Consider the following 18359-nt stretch of genomic DNA (forward strand, 5'->3'; position numbering starts at 1 on the left):
TGTCTGATTCTAAACAATTTCGTTTTCGTAAGGATTTTATCTTTTTGTGACGTCTCCCTCCTTTGAGACCTGATGGATTATGTGGAGCAGAATAAAGCTTGCAGAGCGGGGCAGTTGTGTCAGGGGACAATCCAGATGAGAAACAGGCAACTACAATCTGGAGGTATAATCTCCTCACAAAAAAGAGAGATCAAATCATGAAATGAGAGCTGCTAGATTTCCCTTGTAATCAAATAATAGCCTATTCAGATGCCCACAATGTATGTGTGGGATTTTCTGAGCAGACTGGGTTTTAAGAAGATCTAGTAATATTTACATTTAAAACTGCTTAAGTGTTAAATGTGTTTGAATTTGCATCCATAAAATTGTTACCTAATCATTAGCTGTGTTTTGGAGAGTGATGTACTGTATTACATGGTATGACTGGATGTGATAGTATAAACATATGATAAACTCTTATAAAATGTACAACAAAGTCATAATAAGTGTCATCCACCGTATCTAATGCAATGTGTGTACTGGCATATAGTTATTTTTTTTATTAAAACCTTCAGCCAGTTAGTAATTATCATTAGAATAAATAATAATAAGAAAATTCGGAGGAGAAGATCATCTGGTAATTTTGTGATTTTAGAGCAGTGCACAACCTTTCGTCAGTAGGCTTTACTGTAGAGATGACCTGTGATCAGTGACTGTTTCACCAAAAGTACATTTGTCAGCCAGAAACAATATTTCACTAGAAAAAACTGAGAAGTGAAAAATTATCTTGTTCAACAGAATATATATGATTTTTATTTTATCACCCTTCATATTCTTCTTGCTGCACAAAAGGGTTAAGGAACCACCAGTCACAGAAATATCTCTGACTTTTTGTCACCTATGAAGACAAATTTCATTAGACACTGAGAACCTCATGTTATCTTTTGCAAAGGATGCTGAAAGAGTCATCAAAGCTTCCCAACTAAGGTTTTAAACAGTTTATATACTTCACTTAATACAATTACACTCTGGAAATGTTTAAGGTTGATTCTGTTATTTCTAGACTTGATATACAACACTTTATGAAACCACTGGGTGGATGAGGAAATGGTTCACCTAAAGCTGGAAAAGAATAAATGCTTACCCAGCGTTCAGCTAATAATTTAATAATAACACTTTGTCATATAATCCCTGCTATATAGATCTCTATATAGCAGAAAATTAAGCTAAATGCCTGATATTGCAACTGTGTAGACTATAAAGGTGACTTCTTAATTTAACTATGAGGTCTCCAATATCATCAATCACATCAGAAAACACTAGGGGAAGTAATTCAGGAAGTCTCCGGTACATAATGAGCTACAAAAAAGGTCAAAAGCCAACAATGAATGACCCTTGAACAGCACTGTATTCAAAACAGACTGAAAGCACGTCACTGGTTCAGAAATATTTCTCATTCTTAGTAAACGTAGTTCTTCACGTCCACCAAGGAAAAATATCTAAACTAGATTTTTAATTCTTTACATTTTTAAATATTATGGATACGATGTAAAGGACTGACCAATACAAAGGTTTGTAGCAATACAAAAGCCAACATATTCCATGGTATGGGTGTGCATTAGTGCACATGATATGAGTTACCTGCAAATCTGTGCAGGTTTTGCTGCCCTACTGGCACTGTGGTCTTTTTCAGGGAAGACCTTGGTTATTCCACTACACTGTGCATGTACTACAGAAGCATGATCAGCAGTTAAAGTCTACACAAGCCTGCTAGTATTCCAACAAACACTGAACATATTTGGCACACTGGGAAACTAGTTATACAACAAGGGAAGTACAACGCATTTTTTCTTTAAAATAAAGCCAGAGTTTTCAAACACTTTCTTTCTTAACAAGAAATGATGCACAGTAAAAATCCAACACTCTCGAAAGATTTTGGCCCCAAAAAGTAAAAGCTTAAACCAAATACGTTATATTATTACACTTATTTTTCAATTAAATGTGGGGTTTATATAATTTGCATCATTATAGCTTTTTGGTAGGGGTGTGTAAACTTCCAAAAACTGGGCATAATAATGAAAATTAAATCGTCCTTAACTAAAAAAAATAAATTAAAAAATACTTGTGAGTGCAAACAAGCCTGTCAGTATTGTTTTTGTGTGTTTTTATTGGCATTGTTGAATACCTTCCACATAACTAACTCACACAGAAAGCGCAGAACCAGTATTACATAAGTTGTGGTAATAATTACAGCGGTAATTATAGCGGCGGGAAGCCAGGTGCGTCTAAAAAAAAAGCCCCGCCCACGTTTACCTTAAATGTCCATTGCACGGAAATATGATTGGCACAGGGTTACAGCTGCTCGAACGGTGAGACATGGCGGAGTTTGTAGTCTGACTGAGAGCGCTCCTGGAGAGTTTCCACACTTTTCAACATGACTAAAGAACTTGATTTGACGCCGAGGTTGTTTCCGTAGCGCAGGCAAAGCGGGGCTTAAAGAGGCAGAGGCGTCATTTTTCCGAAAAGGATAGAGAGCGGCGGTTGGGAAAATGTGTTGTCATCTTCATGCAGTCAACAGCCTTGGGCAACAAATATGGCTACTTCTTGTGTATCCGTCAATTCGGGTTGAAAACCGTCCTGACTGGGTCGAGCGGGGTAGTTTCGCAGAGTCACGGCAGTAGCCCGAAGTTAAGTTGACTACCAGAAAGATTAAAAGGCTGGGTTTGTCCCGAGCTGGTAAACAGCGGAGGAGCGAAGCGGAGAGGAGATGGAGCCCAAGCACAAAGAGTTGTTGGAGAAATGTTACCAGAACTTGGTGGAGTCAATAACAGATGCGGACAGAGTTGTGGACGCGTTGGCTCACTGCGGGACCCTAAGCCAGCCAGAGCGCTACGAGCTGGAGCACAACTGCACCTCCAACTCGGAAAAAGTGGACCTTCTGCTGAAGCTACTAATGAGTAAAGACGGGGACCATTTCGCAGAGTTTTGCACTGCTCTGGAGACAACGCACCCTCACCTGCAATCTTTATTGCTGGATGGCATTGGACCAGTGGATCATACGAGTGGTGAGAAACAATTAAAGTGTTTACGACCTCCTAATTAAATTGTTATAAGAGTATAGTGTTTATGAAGAAGGGGGGACGTGTCAGAAGTTAGGGCTTTACCTAAAATACAGTGAAACTGTGTGTTTGGGGCCCTTGCTTTTGATATTGCTTATGATCCAACCTGTTTTCGATCCTCTCCTGAGCATTATCTAACAAACATTAGTGCTATTGACCATATGACAATTTGATGAAGGGCATGACTTTTCCTTTGGGCAGAGAGAGCTGCAGTGCACAATCATGTGACCTGATGCCTATTTACACTCTCACTACTGTGCTTGTTTCATTTAGCATGTCACCAAAAGTACAGCCTGCTAGCTTTTTTTGTGAAAGCATTTAATGGACCTAAAAAGACTGAATCAATGTAGGAAGGGACTGACTGTGTGTGGGAATCAATAACCCACTGTCATAGTCAAACGAATGTGAGATGACTCAAATGCGTTTTGGTGCGCACTGTGCAATGAATTACTCGAGGGGGATATAAACTGGAGAATAAAGGGCATCAGTTAGATTTGTTTTTGGTGTGAAACTAACTACAGTTAAGGTTATGTCAGCACCAGTAAGTAAATTACCTTTTAAATAACTAATTGTACTGTCTTTACAATGTTGCAACTTAAAGGGATTCAGCAAACTATTGTTTTATTATAAACTTGTGAATGGATTCAAATTGCTTTTGTCCAGTATAGTATAGTTTTGCTACTAACACGATACTGTATAGTGTAATGGTATAGTGCTTGTGGAACTGAAATTATTTCAGAAGTATGACCCCTGGCAAAGAGTTTCTGATTGATTCAGTTCGTCTGGTTTAGTGGCAGGTTTATTTAAACATTATGGATGGATTGGGACTACTAAGTGATAAATTTTTGGATTTGATACACGTAAAACACCAGATGTTACAAGATACTGCAACATTGGATTTGGGGTGCACTGTCTTGATATTCTTAAATATCTCAACCTAATTCAGATGCAGTTGTCCTTCCGAATCTGAATTAGCTGGATGATAGAGTAACTTTTAAGCCTTACCAGAAACACAGGATCTCAAAACTCTTTTATTTATCAGTGATCAGATACACTTTTTAGAGAATATTCATCCTGCCTGCTCAGGATTCATTAATATATGGACTGTTGCCTTGTCTTAAGAGGTGAACTAAAACTGCATCTTACACAACATTTAATGTTCCAAGGTATCGGGGTTCCACCTTCGACCCTTATTATTTAACCCTTAAGTTTATCTAATGGTTACTAAATATATCTTGAAATAAGGATAAGCCTCTGAGATAATATGGTCTCATAATGGCACAAATCACAGATTAGTTTATAATAACTTTGTAATAGTTCTGTTTTCTATGTGGATAATCACCCTTTTTCTAACTAAGTGATAAATGCATGCATGTGATTTTATTCACAGATAAATCCACAAACTATAGATATACTCTCTATTTTTTTGTGTTCATCATAAATCTCTTATTGCATTCTTTGTATGCTGAAACAGTAATGATGTATTCTCTGGACTTTACCTGACATCTTATGCAATAGCATAATGCATGCACTCTGACATATGGCCCTTACTCAGCACTTCTGTTGCACTTTGACATTTGAAAAACAAACAAACAAAAAAAGTAACATCCATCCAGTTGCTTTCTTGTTTGCTATCGTGTCATACTCAGTTAGCTACCAGGTGTTAATTATGCATTATTTTGGCATAATTCATAAGAGAACACAAGCTGGAGACTTCTGTTAGTTTTTTCTGAGCCTTCTCATTTTTGCGCTGCATTTCACAATTGTGCAGTGGGTCTAGAACTGAGTACTGATAGGCTCTCTAGTTCCAAAGAGCTTTGTACATGAGCATGTTCTGGGCTAGTCATAGTAGTGTGCAAATCCCTGTTGGTAGTCACACAGGACACAAATGGGCTGAGCTGTCTTCTGCTACTGGGCAGACAGGTTCCTCCACTGTGTGGGCAAAAGACAGGCCTTTCCAGAGAAAAGCAACCTATGTTTTTACATAATATGCAGACGCAGTAATTGACAAGTCACCCCAAAAAATATGAGAGCCAGATGTTGGTAAACCTTGCCTGTTCAAATGCTTATAACTTGAATGCTAAATATATCCTTTTATCACTGACCTACAAAAAGTTCCACATGATGTAAATATGATGCCTATAGTACCGAATAGGGTGTGTATTGCCGAGGGCTTAGTTGTTTGTTTTTATTTGTTTAGTTTTTTTTTTTTTTAAATAAAGATACTTTGTAGTTTCACATAACTATAGCTCTAAAGCTTGTCAGCGGAGACCTTTCTGTTTAGATTGTTCTCATCGTTTCTTAAGGAAGAATAACACAATGGCTGCACATTATAAGGGTGTGTATCATGGGAAGTTTTGCTTTGTCACTGCAAAACAAGAGCAGGTGTTTTGCAGTAAGCGATTAACGAGTGTTAGGTAGCTCGATTTCTTGGTTTCGTTCTAGATTTTATTAGGCGGAAAGAAGAGAATCTAGTTGTCTCCAGTGGTTTTGAACTGTTGACACAGAGGGTAGTTATTGCAGAATCGGTGACTCATTAACTTTATACCACGGTACATATCAGAGTGTACTTATTTATAGAAGTAGACTGTAGAAGAAAACTGATGTCTGTGTTTGGCATGCTTTTCAGTCTTCTAACATCTATCTCACGTAGCAGACTTCTACTTTAATTAGAATAGCTTCTCCACAGGGACATATGTCATTGCTGCAGTACCATCATAAATGCATATTGTGGTATTTAAAATAATTTCTTTCTAAGTCTTTTACATGTATCTCCAGAGATGAGGTTAAGTGGGATCAAGTAAAATTGCTACTGACAGAATTTTTTTTTTTTTTTTTAAGTTGAATGCTATTTGGTTTATTTGTCCAGTTAAAAGTTTGTTTGCAAAGTATTAAATCAACTGAAATGTTGTTTGGACAGAGTGATAATAATCTGTGTTCATGTATGCAGAGGAGCTCTGAGTTTACATGGTGAAAGTTTAATGTCTGACTTTATTTTAGAATAGAGTGTGAACAATTTAGTAATGAGAAACTCCACTGATATGAAGGGAATTTAGATAAAAAGTCTAATTTTTACTTCATTAATATATTTTGTATTGTTTAAGGATGTGTTGTTGGCTTTGGTAAGATGATGACCATTACACAATTTTTTTTTTTTTCTCATTTTTCTCATTTTTCTCATTTGTTTATTGTTTAACATGTTAAAATCAGGTCAAAGACTTGGTAGGCTTACTGGGATATTGAACAAAGCAGAGTGACTACAGCATTAAAACCTGTGCTTTTAGTGCTATATTTTAAGACTGTACCATGACTGTGCTATGATACTGGAGTAAATAAGTAACCCCAACTTAACCCTTCTGTTGACAAAAAAAGGGCCTGAATTATATCACTCATTAAAAGCTGTATTTTATGGTTTTCTGAAATTCAATGTTGATGGACAACACTCCGATCTATTGCTTAGAAAGTAATCTTCCCCCTTTTGTCAATTAATTATATACAATATTCAAGTTAGAGCTTTGAGATGCAAGTAGAAAAATGCATAATTGTTTTTAATGAAAAAGGGTAGCATTCAGAATATCTTTCATTTATTGTTAGTGGTACATAATACCAGATGTGATATAAGATCAGCACTTTACGTTGGAGCACCTGTTCTCACGTTTAAAAGAAATGTTCAAGTTGAGAGTAAACTCCTACTAAAGACAGTCTTCCCACTTTCCATTTGTTCTTGAGAAGTGGTCTTCTTATACCATAAAATTGTGTACAGATGATCAAGTGGCTGTGACCGTAACGACGAGATCAACCTAAATGAAATGCTGAAGTGGTCAGGGTCAGACCTCAGGTCACATGACTTCCACGGAGCAGAAAAGTAAGTGAGTTATGACATTGTGCACCTTGCCTATTGAGGCACTCTCTGCTCAGAGTCATGGGAAACTTAAGCTAGAGTGAGAACAAAGAGAGCTCAAAGAGAGATCGGTCTCTCCTTTTTCTTTCTTTCTTTTTTTTGTCCTTCAGTGGGAAATAGAGGGTTGAGCCATGTTAGCTGGGCTCCTCATAGTCTCAACTCATTTAGTTAGTGGGAACACGGCCAGTCAGGGGTTGATTTAGAGTAATGGGACGTGGGTAAATAGAATCGTTTGTCATGCTCTAAGTCTACACTAGACTTTACATCAAGAGTGGAAGCTGCTGATGTAACTGAACTATAAGCTGGTCACTCCACAGCAGCGCAGTAAGATCTCAGGAAAGGTGCACTGCTGGCTGTTTGATCAAGCAGTGTGCAGTCGGGCATCAATAAAATTCTAATCCTTCTTGTAGAGGATAAATAACCACGTTTGAAACAACTTGATTAACAAAATATAGTCAATGGAAAAAAAAACCTATTGCTAAACAATTCCTTGTTCTACTTTTACTGTAATTTATACAGTCAATGCCCTTTATCAATGTGTCTTTTGTGAGGGATATGACAATTTCTAGCTAAAGATTAATATTTATTGGCTGATTTTCATATGTTTGCATTTTAATACAGATCCCTATTACCATAGTTTTTCCATCTTTATCCAAATATACTGTCATAAACTTGAGCATTTAACATGCTAACTGAGGCCTGTAGAGTCGGAGATGTAGCTCAGCATTGCACGCTCTGACCTTGGGCTGAATTTGCCGAGAAGTCCACTTCTGGGAAGAATTAAAATGTTTTCATTTTTAAAAGTGTACCAGTTCTTCATCTCACTGCTTTTGAACTGTTGGTAGTGAAAACATGATGTACTGTAGCAGATAAATATTGGCCACTCCCACTGATAAATGGCATCTTATTTGGCAATATACTGAAGGCAGTCAACACAGTCAATATATTGGTACATCTTTTGTTTTTGCTTGTTTTCTTAGAAAAAGTGACAGACCAGATAGTAACTTAATGACAACATTTCTAATTGACTTGACCATTTGTGTAACCATTTGTTTCTCTGTTGTTGTAAAAAGCTAATTGTTTCTTCTGAATCTGTTGTGAAAACTGCACATTCTGGTAGATCGTGAGACACACAGATTGCATCAGTTATTTCCCTTTTAAATACTTTTCTCTTTTAAAATCTGCTGAAGAATTACTTTTACATTGGTGTGTGAAATAACATCATCTTCTTCATATTGTTCAGTGGTGTATATAAAGCTTCCTTTCTGTAACGTTAATTATGAATCACTGTAAGCTATAAAAGAGGGCCTTTCACAAGGGGGGGACTGTGTGATGTTGTCAGAGGAGATAAAAGGAGAAGCTCTAAGGCTGCAGCCTCTTTGGGGCCCTGGCTAGTATGTATTCAAGCTCCCTGCCCAACTGGTAATTAGCTACACTCTGTCAGCCCACAGGCCCGTCATCCCAAGTTGGGGAAAGTCCCACCTTATTATTCCTCCAGCTGGCTTTTTTTCAGTAAAGGCTCCCGAATGTAACCCAAGCTGCACTGCCTTGATGTACCATACAATGCTGGAGATGATCATCTGACCATAAAGCAGACGCGGTCGAGTACGCTTAGACCTGACTTTAATGTTTCTGTTCATGCTGCAGGGTCCACTTACAGCGTCTTGTCCACCATGCCATCGGACTCAGAAAGCAGCAGCTCTCTCAGCAGCTTAGGTGAGTGTGGTACTTGTGATGACTAACGATTTAAGGTAAAGATGGGTCCAAAAAAAAATCTTCTTTGGAAAAGGGGGGGGGAGAAAAAAACAGTTGTTCTGAGGAACCAGCCGGCTTCTAATTGTTCAGACTCTAAGCACATGCAAGTGATTACACAGATGTAACAAGGATTTAAAAATACACACACGAGAGAGAGATCTGTTTCTACTCTAGAAGAGAGGATTGGTCTGTGCTGTTGAAGCTGAACCAGTCTTTATCACTATGTTTATTTCTGTGGTATATTCAAAACTGAATGAGTAGATCAATGATGACAGACAATATTTAAGTGACTTTGGCTAAACGATTATATAGATTAAATAAAATAATGGTCAAGCTCTTTACCCATAACATAATCATGAACTTGTATGTTTGTAATTTATTTCTTTAGCCAAGTTTGCAGCTCAGATGAATATAGACTACATTTTTACTGAAATATAGCTCTACACTCTAGCTGACATAAATAAAACTGCACTGAACCCCGTCACTCGCATCATTTGAACTTTGCGATCGGCACAAGCCACCAGTGACATGCTGACTCACACAGGTACTCCTGCTCAAGCGTCCTCCCCTCCACCTGCCCACATGGACAGCCACCAAGTGAATGAGAAAATGGAGACCATTCTGTTAGAGTTGAGACAGGTGACACGTGAAAGGGATGAGCTACGCAAACGTCTCGCCCTCTCTTCACCTGGAACCACCTTTGATGACTGCAGGTAGTGTTTTAGTCTCATTCTACAGCCTGTTTTCCAACACATTTGCAGAAAAGCAGAGCAATCTTGTTTCTACCTGCACTCTTTAGATAGAGGTATTTTGCATTCTTGAGCATTTAAAAGCCCTGCCATAAAAAGCAAGAGCTATTTGATGTAAACTTGTGCTTGTTTTGTTTTAGAGTTGAGCATAAGATGTGAGGATACAGTTGAATTTTCTCTCTTTCCTTACGCTCCCAAAAGTACCTAGTTTGCATGTTTATCTCACTTATGGCTCTCACATTGTCCCATGTGGCATCTCAGAACTTGGTTTTTGATGCAAGTGTGTTTCCCTGTTTCCTGCTCTGTGAAATAGACCGAATGCAAAAGCAGGTCATGACTATGAGCGTCTGAAGCTGCAGTGTATGAAGGCAATGGCAGACCTGCAGTCCCTGCAGAACCAGCATAGCACCACCCTGAAGAGGTGCGAGGAGGCTGTGAAGAAAGCAGACTTCTACCAGTAAGTGGAAAGCCTACTAGGGGACTTTGTAAATTTTTTAACAGCCGGTGCATTTGTGCTGTATGCATTCAAGCTCAGTCTGCAGCATTTTTAGCCAGTATTCTGTTCTTCCTCACATATTCACAGCAGATTGCGTAGAACAGATTTTATTTTTGCAAGAGTGATAGGGATGAAGCCTTTATATCAGTTCAAAATCTCAGTTAAGCTATAAAAATCCTAACAGGTCTTCTTCAATTTGATTTAATCTTTGGGATTGTTTGAAGGGGGGGGGGGAACTATTTGTATTATTTTGTAGCAGGGCAAATCATACATTTCTGGCCAAAGGTTGAGGGAAGAGACTAAAATATGCTCTATAAGTATTATCCTTTTGTAAAGAGTTCACCATAAGCATGCTCTGTAATCAGTATGTGAATCCTGTGTATGCGGCACAGCATCTTTGCCATGAGGATAATGCTGCGAATGGAGCATTTGGTGTCTAGTGAAATAAGCTGTACTGAGTTGACATGAAGGGAAGGCTAGTCCATTTGTATGATTTTTAATGATGCCATACAGCCTCTGAAGTGTAGGGAACCAACATCTGGCCTCCAATGCAAACAGACAGATGAAGGATTATGTCCGTGTTTAAGCCTGTACTTTTGAGTCCTGTTTGCACATCAGAGAGAGTCTTTATTTATCAATGTCCTCTCTGCCTCTGTAGTCAACCGTTCACTCTAGCAGCATGTTTTGTCAATGGAAAATCACATTCATGTCTAGCAGTTATATATTGTACTTAAATTAGTAAGTCGCTAAGCACTTAACCATTAACCCTTAGTAATTCGGAAGAATTTTAATTAGTCCTATTAGTGATTCATGTTTTATAAAATTAAAAAAAAAAGTTAAAGCTTTATTACATAAGAGGTGTTTTTTCATTTGGTTTTTTTTTTCTATTAATGTTAATATAGTGACAGGAAGACCACAACAGGCCTGTGGCTTTAAAGAAATTAATTATTTTTAGTGACAGCACGGTGGTGTGATGGTTAGCACTGTTGGCTCTCAGCAAGAAGGTCTTGAGTTTGACTCCACCTCCTGTCTGAAGGGCATGTTCTCCCATGTTTGCATGGGTTCTCTCCGGGTACTCCGGCTTCCTCCCACAGTACAAGAACAGGATTAGGTTAATTAGTGATTCTTAATTGCCTGTAGGTAGAACACAGTAAAGCCATCTGTGAAAGTTAACACACAAAAAACAGTTTGTGAATGTGAAATTATGTCAACACAGGGTACTTTGTGCACCTCGTGTAATTTAATTTTTAGGTAGTTCTGAAATGATTAGTTTGACCACAAACTGCAGCAGTTAATCATTTCCAGTTGGGTGTTCCAGTTAAGGAGATAAGACTGACGTGATTGTGCTGGAAAGATGACACCAGCAGAACAATATGTAATGAAATCCTGAAAGAAGAGGGCAATCAACACAAGAGGAAGTGGAAAGCACCCACAGAAATCTCATCAACATGATGTATCAATGGAAGAAGGCCAAAAAGGAGACAAAATTGCTCTTGACTAATAAAATGTTTTTTTTAAAAAAGAATCATAAAAAACAAAAAGATGGTGCTTACGTCTGTGAGAATAATCTGTAGACCAGCAGTAAGGCATGGCAGAAGAAGCGTCATAGTTTGGGACTGCTGTTCTGCTTCAGGGCTAATATACCTTGCAATCATTAATTTATGCAGTTTACTTTGAAACTGGACCGAGAAATTGTTCCAGGAGAATGTCAAGGCAGCAGTTTATGACCTGAAGTTTGTAAGAGTTTCGGTGATTCAGCAAAACAATGGCCTAAAGCAAATCAACAACAACAGTAAATCATGTCCCAGTGGCCAAGTTAGAGTCCTGACCACAAATCAGCAGAGCTGCAGTGACATGACTGAAAGAGGGCTTTTTAGTTAAGGCGTCCCTGAAGTTTTAAGCTGAAATGCTTGTGTATGGAGACTGGTTAAAAATGTTTCTTCATCTTGTGCAGGTTTCATAACCGGCTACAGCAAACATTTCAGATGTTTTTAAGAAGCTGCTTTTAGCTACTAAATTCAAGTATTAACTTACTTTCTTCATCCTACACTGTGGCTAACTGGTGCGATCCAAATGACAAGACTGTGTGTGTGTGTGTCTAGTGTTTTGTCTTATTAGACTATATCTAATGAATAAACAAATGCTCAGATATTATCTCTCAGTATGATGGGTTGAAGACATTTACAGGGTTCTGGGGAGTTGTACAAGTCAAGCCAAATATTTTATATATTTTTTTGATTTATGATTTACTAGCTGAATATATGTTGCCAGAGACACAGTAGATGGAGATATATATTCAGTGCTGTAAATGCTGATTTAAAAAATCGCTGGCAGCACCCATGGTTTGATTGTACCCATTCTGCTATCTCCACAGTACACTGCACAGCCGTCTGGTGAGCGAGCACACCCATCTGAAAGAGGAGCTCGAGGTGCTGAGACAGGACAACATCCAGCTGGTCAGGGAGCACAACCATGTGAAACAGGCCTGCGAGGAGCTCAGGAGGCTGCATGATGATGATCAGAGGGAAGTAGCTGATATGAAGATGCTACACCAGCAGGTGCCTGTGTAATTTTTCAGTTCTGTCACCATTCATGCTTAAAAATGGGACACAAACAACATACAGACACAAAAACATAAATGGGTATATACTATCTAGACACTTGCAGACACCCCTTTCCATCTCTTGTTGGCCGCTGACATAAAATCAGTTGGATCTTGACATTTGAGATGGACATTAATTTGCTCTTGTCTCGGTGACCATTATGTCCAAAAGGACAACGTTGTTCAGACAAATGGGGTCAGACAAGCTCTGTCCTCTCCATGTCTCCATCCATCAAAACATTCTTTCAGATTACAAAAATGACTTGAACTTAGTCTCTCACCATTACTCAGTCTGACATTCACCGTGACTGCAGTCACAAGACCATATCATTAAATGTTAGCAATGCCTTATATAACCATGGAGAGTGTGTATAACAGGGCTAGTTGATAGCAAGGATACGTTCCCCATTGTCTCTAGAAGTCATGTCATCATTGCATAAACTACTGTTCAGCCTCAGTCAAATTAGTTGTCAAATTAGTTTTAAGTGATGCCAGCCCAGAGAAGACACTTATTGTACAGTTGTTAGATTCCAATTACATACTATAATTTTTAATGTCTAAATGTGTCCTGGTTTGTCCGTGTTTGGCACTCTGTTCATGATTTGGATTGGATTCAATAGTAATTTAAACTTTACAAACAAATATTTATAAACATGAAGCCAGACTGAGTCCATTGCATCTCATCAGTGCTTAATTAACTAAATTAACTTAATTAACTTACTGGTAGCAAGTCAAAATGTTTATTCAGCTGATTTGACAGCAATTCTGTCTGTCAGGTCGACTGTACTTATTGTACATTTGAGCGTCTTCATCTTTTAGCTGTGGTTGCTAATTGGTGAAACTGTGGTAACATTAATCACTGTTTCGACCACAGTCGACTGCGATTGCTTCCTGTACAGTTCCCACAGCCAGAACTAGTAAAATTGAATGGCAATACATTTTTAATGGTAGTTAAGCTTATCCATTCACGTTAAAAGCATGTAGCATACCCCAGTTGCTGCTTGCATCAGAAGCAGACTGCCCTATAGTATGTTAAGAAGCTAGACAGAAGCTAGATACAAGTTATCATCTGGTTCACTACAGTTCAAGTGATATTTCAACACAGTTTAAAGTAACGTTTTGTTTAATCTCCACTGAAACGGGTAATTAAATGATTTAGGCACTTCACTTTAGATTTATATCAAACAGCACAACATTTCAGCATCTACAGAGTTGAAAAGTATTCCGGGTAACTTTTTCCAAGTGACTGCATCAGCTTTTATCTTGATATAGTCCCATTATTGCCCTCTAATTCATTAAATAACCTGACTTAATGCTATTTGCAGGTAATGAGAGAGGGCTCCTCTGATGTCCTTAACAAGCTCTACGACACAGCTGTGGACAAGTTGGAGGCCGTGAAGAGTGACTATGAGACTCTGAGGAAGTGCTACAATGACAAGTTGGCCAGTCACAATGCCGATTTGAGTCGTTTGGACCAGGCTGAGGAAGAGAACCACCGGCTGCAGAAGCAACTCGACATGCTGCTGAAACAAAGAGATGCTGCCATCCACTATCAGCAGCAATACTCTTCTTCAATAAGAAGGTAAAGCTGGAATTATTAGGTCTACAAAACCAGCAGGGCTACATACTTCACACAAAAACTGAGCAACTGTTAAAAAAACTAAACAGCAGTTGCAGCAAATTATACTACAAACTGAGTACTTGAGTACAGAGCCAAAGTCAGATCTGCACAGTGCTTAAAATGTGCTTAATCCAAGGCAGATGAAGCTTTGCGGATGTCCTCCCAGTTATAGTTTTCTTTTTAGATGCTTAAATTCCACATTTGATTAGTCTATGATCTTATTGTTCATGATTTTAATGTTTTAAGCACAAGGCAGAGTAGAAATGTTTACCCTTTGGAAATTAATAGAGGCATTGAATCCACTGCATTCCTTAATCCCTGCCTGATGCAGGTTTGACAACACCCACCAAGAGCTATCCAAGGCCACAGCCCACAATAAGGAGCTACAGCGAGAGATGGAACGGCTGCAGTCTGAGGTGACGCGGCTCAAGACCCAGCAGCTCAAGGCGGCAAAGGACAGCGAGAAGTACAAGGAGGAGCGGGACTCTGTGATCAGTGAATATCGCTTGATCATGAGTGAGCGGGATCAGGTGATCAAAGAGGTGGACAGGCTCCAGACGGGTCTGGAGATGGCAGAGGCGAAGCTAAAGAGCACTTCGTCAGAGAGACGGGTGGCCAGTGAGGAGCTGGAGGCTCTCCGACAGGTAAAAGCTAAAATGAGGGATCATCAGTGAGAACTGAAAACGGTTAACCATTTCACAGACGGGATCAGAAAGCACTGGAGGAATAACTATTGTGATAAGAGACATTTGGAATTATACATGCACTATAAAGAAATTAATTACTTCAGATTTATAGGGCTCCTTTTAATTTAAGTGAAACTGTTAATGAAGAATGACCATTTGCGTAATATCTGTGTCTTAAATATCTCTTGTCGTTGCTGAACTGCTGGAGTCATTCTTTTTGGCAACAGTCAAAGGTTTAGGTTGGCTAAAAAGTAACCACGTCATGATCACTGCTATTAAAACCCACAGTTCAGGAAGAGAAATTTGGTTATGCTTTTTAACTCTTCTGTGTGAAATGAACCTGAGAAGTTCTCCAAAATAAATACATAAAAAAATCCTTTTAAGAGGAGCAAAATTCTTTAGTTCTTCATCTAATAGGAAGTTTGTCTGGCAGCATATCTTTGTGCTGAGATAAGAATGTATTCCTCCCCAAGGAGGGAATTCCAGAATCACAGTGATGTAAGAAACAAGTCGGCATAAAAGGAAATGTACAACAATATGCAAATCATATTAAAATATTCCAAAATTCTCAAGGTAAAAATTTAAAGAGATATAGAAATTTACTTTGTTTTTTATCACCCACTGGTTTTCTTTATTTTCTTTCTTTTTTTTGATGAAGGAGCTGGCCTCAGCGCTGGTGGACAGGGACCGAGCAATCTGTGAAAAGAATGAGCTGCTGGAGAAATACTGTCACGAGGTCAAGGACAAAGCTGAGGCCCAAAAGGAGCTGAACCAGGCCTGCAAAGACATCGAAACAGTGCGTGAGGAAAGAGATGTGGCCCGGAAGGAGAGGACAGAGGCCATCATCCAGAGGGACCAGCTGTTGCAAGAGTATTACCAGGCCAGACAGGTACCCAGAAGGACAGATGATTTATCATCACAAATGGAGGGATTGGTTTATTTCTCTGACAGTAATCCCTTCATCCCATCTCACATAGTAGTAGTATTTTTTTATTTTTTATTTTTTTCTGGCTGGTTTCTACATATTGATTTCTGTTGAGAAATGTGTACTCACCCATCATTCTGTTTACAGTGATTGTCAGATTAATTATAATAAAAGTCAGGGATGCCTACATTAGGAAATTACCAATAATTGTAGTGACAGGTCAGAAATGGATTGTTAAGCAAAACTGTAGACTAAAATGGAATTAATGCAACAGTGATGCAAGCGCTCTAGATACACATCAAACTGAGTTTTACATTTGTTTTATTATATCTGGTTTATATACCTAATCCAGTCTATGGCTGTTTTATACATCATAGATGGAAACTACATCTTAGTTTACAGAAATTTGTTTTTGGATGGATGGAGTCAGCTAAGTTGAAAGTTTTGTTTCTTAAAAAAAGCAACAAAATGTCTTCATAGCATGTAATTAATACCTTGTATTTAAAAAAAACAAAGCACTTTATTTAGTCTATTGATTAGTATACAAGCAGGAAAAAAAAAAAGCAATCTATTATTCAAACAAACCTTTCTCACAGCAGCCATTCTGGCTGCTGCTAGAGGTAAACACAGGTGATACTAATCACATTAAAGCTTCACCTCAATAGAGGACAAGCTTCATTATTCTAATTTGTAGCATCTGTGTTTGTGCCATGTCAAGTCAAAATGACTGCTGTCAAACGGGTATTTACACCAATGAGCTTTCAAGGCTTAACTCGCACCAAAATGATGTAAAGCTGATAATTAAAAACATGTGTTGAGTATAATATTACTGCAAAGTTAGTGTACAGAGTGGGTGAAAGATGAAAATACTTTCTTATGACACAAATTTAGAGGAATTTGCCACATGTTATCAAATACCATATTAGACTAAAAGCACCTTCACTTCTCCGGTAACATTTATCACCCATCAATTTGATCTACTCCTGCAGGAACAGGACTCTGCCACCATGAACATGGAACGAGCCACCAAGGAGATCGAGATGCTGAGGAAGCAGTATGAGGCCATCTCGCAGGAGCTGAAGGAGGCCTTGCAGGAGGCTGAGGTCGCCAAGTGTCGGCGGGACTGGGCCTTCCAGGAGAGGGACAAGATTGTAGCAGAAAGAGAGAGCATTCGGTAAGAATTTGTTTTTAAAAATATAGATGTAGATGCATGTCATTGCAAGGAGACTTGGGCAAAAATAGATTGTTTTATAGATAGATTTTATGTGACACCCGATGACAATATGTGCATCACTCAGTACACTGTGTGACAACCTGAGACGTGAAAGGGACAGAGCTGTGAGTGATCTGGCAGATGCTCTGAGGAATCTGGATGACATGAGAAAGCAGAAGAACGATGCGACGCGGGAACTCAAAGAACTAAAGTGCGTTATTTCTCCCAAAAGTTGTTTTTGAGACAGATAAATGTCTTGTGTTCTATTTTAGGTCAACTTGAATATTATTCATTGATTTATATTTGTGTTAAAAGTGCTTCTCTTCCTTAATGATCTTTTGTGCCACCCAGTGGATGAATTTTATTTACACAGGACAGTTCAAATCACTTTGAAATACTTACTGAAGAGCTACATATTTTATGTTTCCTGCAGAGAAAAGTTGGAAGATGAGCTGGAAAAGGAAGCAAGATATCGTCAGCTGATGGCCCACAGTTCACATGATTCAGCCATAGACACTGACTCAATGGAGTGGGAGACAGAAGTTGTAGAATTTGAGAAGCACAGAGTAAGGATCATTTAGAGTTTTCTTTTTTGTTTTTTTTAAGAAATGTGATTTGCCTTTAGAGAATTGCACTTAATGAATGAACTAATTCAGAATCAAAAAGTCATATTCCTCATGATTTTTCATTTTTGCAGGACATGGATTTAAAAGCACTTGGATTTGATATTGCTGAAGGGGTAAATGATCCCTATTTACCAGGGGACTGTGGTGTATTTGTAACTAAGGTGGATAAAGGAAGTATTGCTGAGGGAAGATTAAGGTAACTGTCACTTTCCACCTCAGTGTATATAAATGTTTTGATTTCCCTTTGTCATTTGACACCTGAGTTTTGGTTCTAATAATAAGCTTTATTTGGAGAATAGAAACACATTTTCATAATTTCACTTGTAAAATTTAGTATGCAGCACTCCGAAAATCAGATTTTTGATACATGCCAATTTACACAACACATCATAGTTGGCTTCTCTTTCATTATTATTATTATATTCTCTCTTATTTCTGTTCAGGGTAAATGACTGGTTGCTTAAAATAAATGATGTGGACCTGACCAATAAAGACAGGAAGCAGGTGATCAAAGCTGTGTTGAGTGGTGAGGGCGTGATTAATATGGTGGTTCGCAGAAGAAAGTCACTAGGAGGACGGATCATCACTCCAATCCAGATAAACTTAGCTGGACACAAAGGTCAGCTTCAATTTCCAAATAAGTAATAAATTTCGCCGTTATAATGTCTGCCTTGACAAGCTAGTAAT

At 38.5% G+C, this 18359-nt stretch overlaps 1 protein-coding gene across 5 annotated transcripts in view; it reads left to right on the plus strand.

Moving 5' to 3' along the window:
• Window positions 1–2309: 2309 nt before the first annotated feature.
• The window catches only part of LOC146512595 (disks large homolog 5-like), a 31297-nt gene continuing 15247 nt past the window's right edge, over window positions 2310–18359 (plus strand). Inside the window, exons 1-13 of one of the 5 annotated variants that reach the window (XM_085171313.1) lie at window positions 2310–3044; window positions 8647–8715; window positions 9299–9467; window positions 9817–9960; window positions 12374–12557; window positions 13927–14183; window positions 14554–14866; window positions 15567–15797; window positions 16823–17007; window positions 17132–17257; window positions 17480–17612; window positions 17744–17868; window positions 18116–18291. In XM_085171313.1, the coding sequence (XP_085027439.1) occupies window positions 2747–3044; window positions 8647–8715; window positions 9299–9467; window positions 9817–9960; window positions 12374–12557; window positions 13927–14183; window positions 14554–14866; window positions 15567–15797; window positions 16823–17007; window positions 17132–17257; window positions 17480–17612; window positions 17744–17868; window positions 18116–18291 (2410 nt within the window). In that variant the 5' untranslated portion in view covers window positions 2310–2746. Of the gene's footprint in view, window positions 3045–3073; window positions 3640–8646; window positions 8716–9298; window positions 9468–9816; window positions 9961–12373; window positions 12558–13926; window positions 14184–14553; window positions 14867–15566; window positions 15798–16822; window positions 17008–17131; window positions 17258–17479; window positions 17613–17743; window positions 17869–18115; window positions 18292–18359 lie in introns of those variants that run through there. The other 4 variants (XM_085171314.1, XM_085171315.1, XM_085171316.1 and 1 more) reach the window with 4 other exon arrangements.

This window comes from Neolamprologus multifasciatus, chromosome 8 (genome assembly GCF_963576455.1).
Source record: "Neolamprologus multifasciatus chromosome 8, fNeoMul1.2, whole genome shotgun sequence".
Lineage (NCBI taxonomy): Eukaryota > Metazoa > Chordata > Actinopteri > Cichliformes > Cichlidae > Neolamprologus > Neolamprologus multifasciatus.